Here is a 14,468-nt window from a genome sequence, read left to right as displayed (position 1 = left end):
AGAGTGTGCATGCCTTGGATTCCTGTACTTTCATCCCTTCATATTTGCAAGGAATGTTTTAAGAGATCCTGATGCAACCTCTAGAATCATTTCAGTATTTTATTTCCATGAGCTTTCATAGATCTTCATATTCGTCTTTCCTGTATCACTGGAAGGTATATGCAATTTTAATCAGAGGAGCCAATGATTAATGTAGGGGGGGTTTATTGTGGTTGAAAAGTGTCCCATACATCTGTTTCCCACGTGATGTTATGACAGGGGGTCTGCCATCTGTTTACTTCACTGTGGAACTAAGCATAGATAAATATGTAAATAATATTAAATTTAAGGAACCCAAAATTACTTTATTTGACTAAATATTTATTTGGTCCTTTAGAAGTTCAGGTTTTGCTTTGGATTAACTTTCATTTTCGTAAATGTTGGCTACTATATAAAAGCACAAACCCATAAAAACGTGCCAAGTGAGGTTTGTGCTTAGGGACATGTAGCAATTTTTGCTGCACTTAAAAAAAAAAAATTGCCCACAGACATGAAAAATCTACTTAGATTTCCCTGTATTACGTCAGAGGACATGCAGTTTATATATGTTCTGAAATGCCGGTTTCTGCAAATACAAGTTGCACTACATATTTGTCAGATACACAAAACTGCAAATATTTTTTCAGGAGTCAGAAATGACACATAAACACAGGGAGAAAACATCACATTCTGTATATTGCATTCCGTGCTTGCAAATGAAATGATGTTTTAGAATGAGTTTTTATTAGGATAATATTACCAACTTCTTAAACTGTGCTGTTGCCATTACTGCAAAGGTTTGTATCACATCTTTAAAAAGGAGTGGAAATCCATTGTAAATAGATTCTCTTTGCTCCCTCCTCAGGAACATAGACAACATTATAATATAACATATGTATAAAATGTAAAAAGAACTCAGCACATGCGTGGATGTGGAGCAGAAGAAATACAGAACTAGGAGGGAAATACTGACTACACAGGCAGGAATATGTGTAGTGTATACCCACACATCCACAATTATGCACAAACATTCAGTACAGCCAGAACTGTATCCCAGTGTGTCTTTTGTTTCCATGTAATCTGCTTTCCTGTTTTACACACATATAAACAGACGGTGTAAGGTGAAAACCTCTTGAGAAAGGCACTGGATGAATCAGGGATCTTGTAGAGAAGCCCATTGCACTCCCTGTGGGAAAATAGATCTTCCCAGGGTTTTTCTGCTGACAGCTGAGGAACTGCAGAAAATGTGTCTCCTGTGCAGGAGGAAGAAAAGGTTTGAGGTTTTTTTGCTTCTTCATAGCTCTGTTTCTGAGTAATGGGTTATACAAAATGCTGTTGTACATCTGACATAAAGTAATTGATAAATGTATCTCTATAAAGAAGCACAAGTAGACTGATTATTGGGCCAAATTCACCCAATAGCTTAGCTATATATGTGAGTTGCTTTCAGAAGATTAACCCTTGCCTGTGTTAAAGCAGAGTTGGGTTCTTTTAGCCATATATCAGGTGTATAGCTGATGTGAATTTGCAGATGACACTAAGTAGGGTGGGAGTGTTGATCTGCTTGAGTGTAGGAGGGATCTACAGAGAGATCAATGGGCTGAGGACAGCAGCAGGAGCTCAGTCGGGGAAGTGCTGAGTCCTGCATTTGGGTCGCAACAACCCCATGCAACATTACAGGCTGGGGGAGGAGTCGCTTGGGAGCTGCCCAGCAGAAAGGAACCTGGGGGGGCTACTCACCAGCCAGCTGAACATGAGCCAGCATGTGCCTAGGTGTTCAGGAAGGCCCGTGGCATCCTGGCCTGTATCAGCAGTAGTGTGGCCAGCAGGCCCAGGGCAGTGATTGTCACCCTTACTCAACACTGGTGAGGCCATGCCTTGAGCACTGTGTCCAGATCTGGGCCCCTCACTTCAAAGAAGGTACTGAGGTGCTGGTGTGTATCCAGAGAAGGGCAGTGAGTGTGTGAAGGGTCTGGAATGTGTCCTATGAGGAATGGCTGAGGGAGCTGGGTTTATGTAGTCTTGAGGAGGCTCAGTGGGAAGCTCATTGCTCTCTACAACTGCCTGAAAGGACGGTGTAGTGAGGTGGGAGCCGGTCTCTTCTGCTGTGCCTGTAGTGAGAGGACCAGAGGAAATGGCCTTAAGCTGAGACAGAGGAGATTCAGATTAGATATTAAAAAAATATTTTCACTCTTAGGGTGGTCAGACATTGGAGTAGGTTGCCCAGGGAGGTGTGGAGTCACCATCCCCAGAGGCGTTCAAGAGGCATCTGGATCTGGCACTGGGTGGTGTGGTTCAGTGGTTTAGGGGTTACTGTGGTACTGCTGGGTTGACAGTCGGACTGGATGATCTTAAAGCTCTCTTCCAACCTTGATGATTCTGTGATTCTATACAGTAATGTACAAGTAAAAAGAAATGCGTGATAGACATTCAAAATGCAGGAGCTGACGTTATCTCCTGTTTCTGAATTGATCAATAAAACACAGAGTGGCACTAGAGCAGTGGTTACACATTTTTGGTCTGTTGACCATGGCCAACCTTCAGCATTACTCCTGGACCAGCAAGCACTTGCCACTGGGCATTGAGTTGCAAATGCCCTGCAGCGAGTTTGGCTCTTTGAGATGGTGTCTGCAGGCTGATGATCGGCAACCAGTGCCCCTTTGAAGGAGCCACAAGCATCTTTACACTGGAATGCTGCATATCCTTCCCCAGTGATGGGATATCTGGCAGCTTTCCTGTCTGTCGCCATCAGGACAGGAGAACATCCGGGCTCACGGGCTGTACAGTGCCCTAGGTGCAGTTTGCTCTTTCAGTGAGTCCTGCTTGGATCACTGGCACGCAGTGCTCCTTCCAGCTGTGCTAGGGGAACAGGTTTAAGTGGATAAGTTGCCACATTTTGCTTCCAGCTGGTGTTCATGGAGGTTGACGTGCTTCATTGGCAACTCTTTCACTTGAACTCTGCTTGACTTGGGGCCCATCCTGCCTCTACGATTGTTTTCTAAATAATGTGTTCCAGTTCAGTCAAAAGTCATGGCTGTCATGCAGGAATCTTGTCACAAAATTATTTGGCCTTTTGCAAATATTAGATTAGATTACATAATAGTTGTTCTAGTTTCATAATCCCTGAATCTCTACGTATATACATCATTGTGCTTCTTGAAAAGGCAGTGGAAGCTTCTTTTCCTCTGCAGTATCTTCAATTTCTAATTGCATTTTGCACTTAATCATTACTGACTTAATACTAATGATGAACAAAGTGTATTTGATTGAAGATAAAGCCCAGAAAGAGCAACTAAGATAATTTGAAATGCATGCAAACAGAATGCTAACGTTATTGTTCTTAAAAGGTTAGTTTGCCATATTTTTAGTTCACATCCACCTCCCTGAGTCCGCAGAACTGTGGGAGAAAGGCTAGACTTTTTTTGATTCTGGCATTAATATTAGAACTGTTTGTGAAAAGTTTACCAGGAGACAACTACCAGTAAGATTCAATTACAATTTAAATGCTCATAAATTTACCTATTTGGGTCAAGGTTGCTGACCCAAACAGGTAGGAGAAAACATGGTTTTCATTTTTGACAATGTTTGCTCCCTGAGCCTCTAAGAGAAGGCTTTGGTAGTCCTTCATCTTACGAAAAGTTCATACCTCAGAAACCTGGCACATATTTTTAGTTAGTTTTCAATAGTTTTGATAGGTTTTTTTCTTAAATATTCCTTGAAACTGATGTCAGTGTTTCTTGCTCTATAATTATTGTTTCCCAACATCAGGAGCAGGTTCCCAAAATAATCGTTCCTCATATGAGTAGACCTTACCCACGTGATTTGTTCCACTTACCTGTTGAAATCACTTACCTGTTCTAAATACAGCCTCTGAGACAAAAGGTGGTTACAGCATCAGACCTCCCACAGAATTTCCCTGCCCGTTTAATTCTGCTATGAGCACAGGTCCAGCCTGCTTTATCAAGTGTTGCCTCTGTAGCTGTACCAGTTCATGATCTGAAATTTCATTGACCTTTGTCGGTGGCAAAATCTTAGATGACAATACAACTTTACCAAGAGGAGAGAAGGTAGTGTAATTGCATGACTTAAAAAAAAAAAAGGCAGTAGCTCCTTCCATTAGCTGTGTTTCTTGCAGTCACCCTGCAGCCAGAGTTATAATGGTAGGTGCACTATGACATGGGTGGGTCTACATTTGCCTACTTAAAAGAATGTTTCTGTCTTCCTTGCTGTTGTGTAAAAAACCCAACCCAACTACTGAACATACAGAAAGCAAGCAAAATAACACAACAGGCTGTAAACAAAAGAGAGAGTGTGTAGGTGCTTGAACAGGTGTTCTTGACCTCTTATTTCAGTGGTAGGACTCCTCTGCCTCTACAAAACACCAGCAACTTCCCTTTTAATCATTAGAAACACGAGTGTTTATCTTATGCCTAGGAGCTAAGTTAAATGGCTACAGCAGGCTAAGAGACTGTGAAGAGTGATAATAAAAAGGCAGCATCAAGATACACCTGAAAATAAGCTGCTTCTAGCTCTCATGTAGGGTTTCTTCATGAAGTGTCCTGGCCCCAGAACCAGCTCAGGACTACCAACCGCGCTGTGCCCTCTCCTCTTGGCTACTGTCTCACCAAATAGAGCTGTGGGTTCCAAAGATGTTGCTGGTGCAAATGGAGCTGTGAGGTGCTTGCTGGGAAAGCCCCCATTATCTACCTTCCATCTTTTAATGTCCTGAAGTTTATTGAACATCATTCAGATCTTTTGCAAATTTCCTAGAAAGCAAGACATTATTTAAGCTTCTCATAGGATGAACAGCTTCTAATATGCAAGGGTTACTAAATATGATGGTTTCACATACCTTCATTTTACTGAATTCTGTCTTCATTTCCAGGAAACAGGACTCTTATTGCAAGAGGTTTTTATCATCTTCTAAAGTAACTATCATTAATAAGTCCTAATATTACAATGACTTCTCCATTTGTGACATGTAATAAGCTTTCTCTCACATATTACTACAGGATGTTGCAGGTCTCCAGAGCTTACCTTGCTCCAAAATACAAGGCTAATTTCACTTGCTGGACTAATTGCAAAATGTAAATGCCTGGAATATAAGGAAGGCAGAGATGAAGGGAAAAATCTGTCAGAGAAAGACAGAAGTACAAAGTCTTTGTCTAACCATCTGATTATTGGCAAAACTATAGCAGACTTCCAAAAGTACTTTAATCAATTAACCAAAATGGAAAAGCTGCTATATAAATTACTTGCTGTCTTCTCACAATTCTAGTTATTCTGTCAAGAAGCTGGAAGGAATACCAGTAATTATATGCAAACTGAAAAGGTTTGATAAATTATTTCTGGGTTTTAATAATTTCTTGAAATATTTTTTCTTATGGGCTTATATACAAACCAAATGGTCTCATTTTACTCATGTTTTTGTTAAGCTTACCAATAATTTTTTTAGGACAGATAAAATAGTAGTCATTTGGAAGCTACTGCTGTAGATTTCCTTTGATCTGTCAGCACATGGTGTTTATGCATTTCTCTATATGGCTTTGATGGAATATGGCTGATTTTAATCTATTGCATTTGATGTATTTTCGTATCCAGTAACTGAGAGGTCAGAGAGTAAAGGGAATATTGACAGGTCTGGTTCTAAGCCCTGATCTGTAAAGTGAGCTTTAATGATGAACATTTTATAAAAGCTGGACTGATGGGAAGCTAATAGAGGTTGTTCTCCATTGAGCAGAGACTGAAAGAAAAATCTCAGTGCTGCAAAGGTGGTTACATGGATGAAAAGCACCACTGTGTTTGCCTGGGGGGAAAAAGAGATATCTTCCTGCAAACCAGGCCTATTTTCTTCAAATAACATCCAAGGAAACAGCCTCTGCCAAGCTAGGAGCTGATTACCAGTTGCAGGCCTCAGACCATAGCCATTATTGTTTTAACATTTCTGCCTTTCTCTTTATCTCAGCAGGAACCAGGCTGTATGGGCTGCCGTGTAGCTTGACCTTGCTTGGAGATAAAAAGACAGATTAGCACCCAGCAATAGCAAAGCCAGAAGCAAAAAGACAGTATTTAGAAAATAAAGGAAAGAGCTGGCACTGTATGATTATGTGTAATGTTCTACATTGTGCAGCGTGGGTGGCCTGATGAACAGTTCCCATCCATGAAACCCAGACAAAAACTTGGGTTTGGTCATAGTTTCTCCATTTTTAACCTTGTCTGTGCAGAGATGCTGTGATTTTTGTCATGAAGATGCTAATGATGGTGATTTCCTTTAACATTTGAGAGTATGGAAAAATAAAAAAGGAAAGAAAAATGGAAAGGAAAAAAAAAGAAGCCTACATGAAATTGAATTACTTTCAGTAAACAAAATGAATAGCAAATCAGCAGAAAGAACTGTATATGAATCTTTAAGTCTTCGTTGTTGTTTTACTGCTGTCCTCTGAGCTTTCCATGCAACAAACCAGCAGCAATTAGGCATGACATGCCCTAAAGTGTCTCAGGGATGCTAAAGAATGCTAAATGCTCAGTGATTAATCATTCAGCATCAAAAATCTGAAAAAACAATGTAAAGGAAAAAAGAGATTCTGTTACGATCAACCATGGGTATTCAAACTCGCGTGACAGTTGTACATCAAATGGTCACTCTCAAAACCCAACAGAGCCACAGCTGCACAGCCATGAGCTCCCAGTTAAATCATGGTGGAGCCAAACTGACGGATTTCCTTCGGCTTTTCTTAACCACCACTTCATCTGAAAAACAAAGCAAACCAAAACTCAGCTATGTTTTCATAAGGATTTCAAGCCAAAAGCTGTAGAAGTGTGTTTTTTTCCTGTAAGACCATATGGCAGATGATAAATATCTGAGGGTCTGATGGGTGATAACTTCCTACATAGGCATGGGCAGAAAATACAATTTCAGTAATCAAGTTTTCTGACAGATAATGCCATGTCAGTCTTCACACATCCTCACTCTGTCTCGTATGTCTTTAGGTTATAAGCTCCTCAGAGCAAGTACCCTTGTGGTGCTCTGATCACAGTTAGAGTATTTTAGTACTATAGCAGAATGTGTCAGACCAAAAAGGAGTTGCAGCTCAGTCAGCTCTTGTTAAATGGGACTTAAGGTTGCATCCTTGCCTTTATTTTGAATGGCTTCTCGAAATTATAGGAGAGTCTGATTAAAACCACAACTAAACAACCTCTACTCCCAATTATCTGTACAGATGCCAGTGGCAGGAAGTGGTGCTTGTTAAGAGGTGGCTCATTTGCAGCTTTCTAAGTTCCAGTTAGTTTTCCCAGCTGTTACTTACAGGTGACAAAATATATTTTTCGTCTTGGGCCTTTGGAGTCGCTGAGAAGGGTTAAGGTGCTCACACCATCCAACGTGACTTTATTCTGCAAACAGAAAAATTGTGTGCCTTCACCCACCTCAAAGATGACCAAGCTTCTCTAACAGAGACAAAGAATTCAGTTACATGACATGTTTGAAAAGCTTTATTTTCCTCACCATTTTTCCTTGTGTGAATTGTGCATGCTCAGGGGTGACCAAAAAGCAAAAATCTCCAGAGAGCAAACTAGCATGAAGTCTGGTTACAGCATTCTGCCACAGTTAAATGGTTCTTTTATAACTACTTGGTGGTGAAAATAAATTTACTTTCTTCGTTTTCTTTCCTCCTTGCAGACGCTGACGGCACCTGCCCCATTTGCAGATGAAACAAGCTGTCAGTGCCAAGCCCCCCATGAGAAGTTAACCATTGCACAAGCCCGCCTGGGAACACCAGGTATGTGGAGAGAGGTGTGTCCACAGGATAGTGGGCATTCCCAAAGCACTGGTTCTTCCATACAAACATTAATTAATGCTTATTTTTGCCTTCTACGCAAAAGCAAAAGCCTGATGTCTGTGCTGTTGGGTAATGGAGAAGAAACCATCAACTACAGAGCCATTATATTTTATTAGAGAAACAACAAGAGAAAACATTTCAAGTTAGAGTTTGATGTTTTTGTAGATGTTGGTTGGAAGGAAGGCTTGCCAGCCTGAAAATTGTGTTATGTAGTAGCTACCTTCTGGATTCTTGTCTCATACTGCCTCTGTATGCTGGAAAACTCTTCTTTTCACTCATGTTTCTGTTGATCACATCAGGCCTTCAGTGGCCTTAAAGGTTATTTGCCAATTTCTTTATTCGGGCATCTCTGATTTGGCTGGGGAAGCAGGATGACTTCACATGAAGTCCCATATGCATGCTTCAACACCCCCTTTATTTCAAGACGTTATTAAAAAGCCTTTGTTTACTTATTTTATTTATTTAAAATAAGCTTTTAAACTATGTACACATTATAGGAGCAAGCTGCAGCTTTCCAGTCAGCTCTGCAAGGAACAGTGTTCTCCCATGGATCCTTGGATATCCTGACTGCAGAGACATCTCTCTGCTGTCACTGAAACACAATCCATGGAGGTTGAAGCTCTGTTGCTTTCTTCTCCACTGTGCTTTTGCTTGGAGGTGGCAAAGCATGTCATTTGAGAAAGCAAGTCCTTTTTCAATATGGAGGCTGCTGCTGAAGGTGCTGTACAGAAAGAGTTACAAGGGTGATAGCAGGAGAAAAAGAAATTATAGGCTCATTAAAGAGAAGAACTTGGGGAAAGTCTGAAAAAAGGGAAGTGAAAGGTTTATGTAGAAGAGGTAAGCAATAAATTGTTACAGCAGTAAGCTGTGGAAAAAAGCTAGTCAAGGCAAGAGGGGAGGGAAAGGGAGATGATGGGAAAAAATCCATAAGGCATAACTGATTAGAAAGGCAGAGAGAAAAGAACAAGACATATGGTGGAACTCCGAATGAGGCAGAAAGATGACATTTTTGCTAAATTAGAGTATGGGGATGATGGATGATAATAAATAGGGTAAGTCTGAGAGAAAACTGCAGAGTACAAAGAACAAGTAATGTGCAGTATCAAACACTGCAGGTTCACCTGTGGTGCTTTTGAATATCAGAACAGTGGTAAATCTCTGCAATCATCTGATCTGGGAACAAAAAGCCATCCAGTAGAATTAAGTGCAACTTGTTTGGGGTCTGAAAAATCAGTGTTGTGTTTCTTTCTCCACAGTTGACAGACCTGTCAGAGTGTATGCAGATGGGATATTTGACCTCTTCCATGCTGGCCATGCTAGAGCTCTTATGCAAGCCAAAACTCTATTCCCAAATAGCTACTTATTAGTAGGAGGTAAGATCAGAGTTATTTATTGCACTGAATTTTTGCTTCTGTGCTTCACTATCAGAGAGTTATTGCTGTGCTCCCACCCCCAGCTGTTTATACACTATGACTTGAATGCTACTTTCACTCAGGGGCTTTCTATAGGTGGTTTGCCTTGAATTACATCTTACAATTGCATCAATTAAAGTGAAAGTCAAATTCTGCCCTCAGCAGCACAGGCACAATTCCCATTCTAGTTAAAGCAGGTGCCTGCATGGCTCTGAGCTTAAAATAGCTCCATATGAATAATTTACCTTTTTCAGTTATTTGCTCAAAATTGTTCAAAGATGGAGATGAGTGAATGAGAACAACCATTATTTATTTCTGGCTCATTGGTCCCTTCACCAGCCAGGCACAGCCCCATGACCTCTGCCTGCCAGGTCCAGACCCAGCCTTCAGCATCATCACAGAAGCTAAGTCTAGCCAGTTATCATTGAAAACCCAAATGTAGGTCATGAGTGGAATGTAATTTCAGTTCACAGGTGTCCCTGGGCAGGTTACTTTGTTGGTTTTTTTTCGCTATGAATATCTTCTTCTTTTGCTATGTGCCTGGCTAACAGCTGTTCAGCAGTTGGCCTGTGCCTGAGGAGGGTTGCTCTTTCCTGCCTAGTTGGCTGTGCAAGCCCTACTCTCATGAAGCCTCATAAATGTGCAGTTTGGTTCCATTTTTCTTGCACCTTCAGGGTTGAGCTATTCCTTGCAGAAACATTTCACAGCAACCTTCATTCAGCTGCTCAAATGCTTTACAGTCAACATGAGTGCAATCTTCAGATACTATAAAGGTGCATTATTTGTCCCAAACAATTGAAAGGGGGGAAAAAGACTAACACAGAGGAAAAACAAAATCTTACTATAAACCTGGTTTTTTGTTTTACTCAAGTTTATTAATTGTGTCGATTCCCATGGAGCTTCCTGTGAGGTAAAGGACAAGTCCCGTTGTTAGGAAGGAAACATTAAGGATTCTCTGGTTTTCCTGCTGAGCCAGGTAACATGCAGAAGCAGCAAGTGGAGGTGCAGGACTGTGAGGTTTAAAAAAATGCAAGTTATGTACATTTTATTGTAGTTTTTAAAGGATATGGGGATGCTCCAGATAAAGAAGGAGCTTTGGGACAAAAGCCTGGCTCCTTTGAAATTCATGCCATAGCTTCACTTTGCCCTTATTTTTGGAGTGAAGGACAAAGCAGCCAGCACTCATCAGCGCCTGCTCCCAACAAGGCACTGTGTGTTAGCATGTTTAATAAATGGGCACCTTCCCACGCCCACATACAGTTTGTACTGCAAAAGCACCGCTATCATATGTTGTTTTGGGCATCACAACCAACCCCTTCTATTTCTTGTTGTGAAGACAATTACTTGGGCCTAAGATCACTTTCCTTCTTAAAATAGACATTTATACCTTCCCCAATCAGTCATTAGAGCAGGATAACAGATACAAAAGAATTACAAAGAAAGATACTGTGTCTGCATTGTACATGAACAAATAGTAACCAGAAAATAAAATCAAACCTTTCTTCAGAATTCAAGCAAAAATTACTGTTTTCCAGTAATTCTGGTAGACCTTTTCTTCCAGGAGAGGGTAGCCTAAAGATGTCATTAAGGCTGTAAATAAATACAAATACACTCTCTGAAGGGATCTTTCTACTGAAAATGCTTTGATCACCATTAAATTTCTTGTCAGCAGGCATCACAACTGACATAATAGGATAGAGTAGCATTTTGCTTGCTGAAATTCATACGTATGTTATTATCTGGCTTTGAATTTTGCACAAGCTTCAGGGCTATCAAAGCCTTTCTACATTTTTCCTACTTTAAAAGTCCTTAATGACCATCATGGCAAGAACATCCATTTCAGATCTCAAAAAAAGACTGCATCTTTGTCCGCAGCTTGCCTGATAGGTTGATGTTTTCAGATTAGAAAGAAGCAGCGGCTATAGGGCTACTCTCACACTTCACTGCAGCACTAGTAATGTTGCGTTTATCATTTGTCAAGTACTTTTACAGACAAGTGAGATCCAAAGGCATAGGTTTGACCTGTGGTGAAGGACAACCACTGGCTATAAATGGGTATCACATTATTCCAGGTGGGGTGTCAAATAACTGTTGTAGCTATAATGTTGGACAGAGATGGTTGTGGGGAAGGTCACCAGTTTTTACACAACATTATGTGGGTAGAAAAATAATACCTAACTTTTACAGTCCTCTGGTAATGTAGGTGTTCCTGCCTCTCATTTTAAAAGCAATGTGACAAAGTACTGGTACATCCAGAGTTAAAGATGCAAGATTTCTGGACGTTTAACTCTGCTCATTTCACTAGAGCATATGCCTTCTCCCAGTCCTTTCCTTGGGGCTTCCTTCTGCAACTTCCCATTTGAACACGGCACAAGCTGTACTTCTCTTTCTGTGAAACCTGCTGAACTCAAAGCTAAGATCAGAGGCAGATTCCTATAAAGTTTTCTATGACTTGTTTTCCATCAGGGTTTATTTAATGAGAAACTCTCCCACTATGATTTTGAGCTTTGTTGGCAAATTCACCTTTTAGAGTGTTGTTTACATAAAAATGAATAGCAGGAAGAGGAGGCCCAGAGAGGCTGAGGGATCTCCATCTTTGGAAACTCAACTGGACATGGCCCTGAGCAACCTGTAGTTGACTCTGCTGGGAGGAGGGGGTTTGGATTAGGTGATGTCGAGTGGTCTTCCTGCCTCGACCATTTTGTGATACCTGGAGTTAGTGAGCACTCTGTGATTGTCCACGCTGTGTTCTTTGATTGGTTTTAAAGCATTGGTCATCACCCCTGAAATAACACAGCTCATGAAATCCCCACTAGATTGGGGATTGTTTTACCTTAGCATGTAAAGGATACCACCTGAGATGTCCTACGATATCTTACTTGGCCTCTGGCTGCAGCTCCAGAAAGAGAAGATTCTCTCGTTATTACACAGTTGTATCTGCCAACCCCAAGCAGAGCTCTTAGATGCCGTGGAACACCCCAAAAACCACTAAGCTAAAAATTAAGTGCTTAGTGGATTTATCTAGGAGTAATCAGCTCTTGGTCATGCTAATTTTACTGAATGTGGAGCCATTCTGCTCATACATCTGTATTTTAGTTTGCAGTGATGATTTAACTCATAAATTCAAAGGCTTCACTGTGATGAATGAAACGGAGCGATATGAAGCCCTCAGACACTGTCGTTATGTGGATGAGGTCATCAGAGATGCACCCTGGACACTGACACCTGAGTTCCTTGAAAAACATAAGGTACATTTCTCCCCTTATCTCACCCTTCCCCTTTGTAGACTGACATTTGAGAATAAGCAAGTCTGAAATTCTGTTAGGTGGAGCAAATTACTTAATTCAGTTAATTCCAGCCACTGAAATCAGGTACATAGCATTCCTTGCCTCCATCTCTGTCGGAAAACATTATATTTATTTTGCCTTTTTTTCTCAATATGCTGAGATGATTTCTCTACTGGGATTTCTGAAGGGTAAAATAACAGTGAAAAAATTACTGATAAATTGACTTTCAGAAAAGGAGATGGTGAACCAGGAAAGTTGTCACCTAGTGACGGAAGTCCTGAATTAAAGGCATGTTTCTTATTAATAGCAACAGGTGCAATATGTAAAAATACCACGTGCCCTCTAAAAGGCAGGATAGAGTCCTCAACATGCTATTGATTGCCTTGCAACATATATGAATCCTAACAAAAGCATAATTAACTAGGATGTATTTTAGTGTCCTCATCACTGGGTGACAAAATGACAGCATGACAGTGCTAGGTATACATGTATACATGCACAGCCCTAAGGATCCAAAATCAATTATCCTGCCTCCATGGTTTTGAAAGCCAGGGCTTCACCACTTGCGTCTGCAGTAGGAATAAAAGCAGGAGTATGTGTCTTGGGTTTTGTACTGCAATATCACACTGAGCCAGTCAGAGTGATGTGGTAGTGGCAGTGCTTTTGGAGAGAAGATTTCTGTTTTTTCATAATTGATCATACAACACAGCAGTTGCAGGCCCAAATCTAGTCCAATATACTAGGCAATGGCTTTAGGATGAGAATGTCAAAAGCAAGTTAGCTGGAGTCAAGAAAAGAGATAACTCTCTATAACAATTCCCCAGTGAACCAAAATTTAGTGATGGTGGGATGTGGTTATTCTTCTGTTCACTGGCAGATTGACTTCGTAGCACATGATGACATCCCGTACTCTTCCGCTGGATCGGATGATGTATACAAACATATAAAGGAGGCAGGTAAGGGCAGCTTTACATTTTTAGCACCTTCCTTTTCAGCCTCAGCTCAAATTCTTTTACTGTCTTTTAACCACAACTGCTGGGAGAGAAGCAGTAAAGATAATATCACATTGTCTTGCACCCTAATGGTAGGTACTGCTGATTTGAGCAGAAAGATTCACTTTGAAAAAAACCTCAAGGGATATCCTTGGCTGAATTCCTACCATAATCCCAAGGAAACCATTCAGATTGAGCACAAAATAGACCCATCTGGGTTTTTAAAACAATTTTGTGGTGCTTGACTGAGACTTTTGAATGGATGAAAATGAGTTCAGTTTCCACAGCAGCCCAGCCAGCTTTAGTTTTTGATAACCACAAACTGATGGCTCTTTGACCCATACCAGTCCTGAATATGGGCAAGCAAAGGCAACCTTCAGGAGCCATTAGGATCCACTTGCACTGAGGGTCCTTTTCATTACACTGCCAGAGGGTTTAAATCAGTATCAAGAGTAATTAACTTACCATGACTATTTAGCAGTTTTATTGACTACCATATTACATTGAACATGAAGATGCTGAACTCATTAGGAGTTTGTATCTCTTTGGTTCAAGGAAGATGAATTAAATTTGAGGAGGTAACGTTAAGCCACTGTTTGCCAGCAGTAGCTATCCTAACACAGTGAACAGTGCAGGAGGAGGAACAAATCACATCCTTCTTCTCTGGCTCCCTGGAGATGCTGCTTTGAACCCTGGCAAATCCAGCCTCTTTCTTGTTTATTGGAGGCTTGAAAAATTTCCAGAGCAATCTGCCTGATGGTAGTATGTCATGCAAAGTGACCTTCCCAAGCTATACAATGACAGCTATAGACCAGGTATTGACCTGAGCTGAAGGAGTGAGCTTTTTATAGCAGCAGTTCTTGATCTTTTTCCACTTATGAACCTCCCTGTGGTATCAGACCCACAGCCCTCCTTTGGGAA

General features: G+C 40.9%; 1 protein-coding gene across 7 annotated transcripts in view; it reads left to right on the top strand.

The window, feature by feature from the left end:
- Positions 1-14,468, top strand: part of PCYT1B (phosphate cytidylyltransferase 1B, choline) — a 44,090-nt gene that overhangs the window by 16,972 nt on the left and 12,650 nt on the right. For all 7 annotated transcript variants that reach the window (XM_048288304.1, XM_048288261.1, XM_048288270.1 and 4 more), the window contains 4 exons: positions 7,697-7,796; positions 9,113-9,229; positions 12,365-12,516; positions 13,433-13,511. In XM_048288304.1, the coding sequence (XP_048144261.1) occupies positions 7,697-7,796; positions 9,113-9,229; positions 12,365-12,516; positions 13,433-13,511 (448 nt within the window). The remainder of the gene's footprint in view (positions 1-7,696; positions 7,797-9,112; positions 9,230-12,364; positions 12,517-13,432; positions 13,512-14,468) is intronic.

This window comes from Corvus hawaiiensis, chromosome 2 (assembly GCF_020740725.1).
Source record: "Corvus hawaiiensis isolate bCorHaw1 chromosome 2, bCorHaw1.pri.cur, whole genome shotgun sequence".
Lineage (NCBI taxonomy): Eukaryota > Metazoa > Chordata > Aves > Passeriformes > Corvidae > Corvus > Corvus hawaiiensis.
This window is presented reverse-complemented; position numbering and strand designations above follow the sequence as displayed.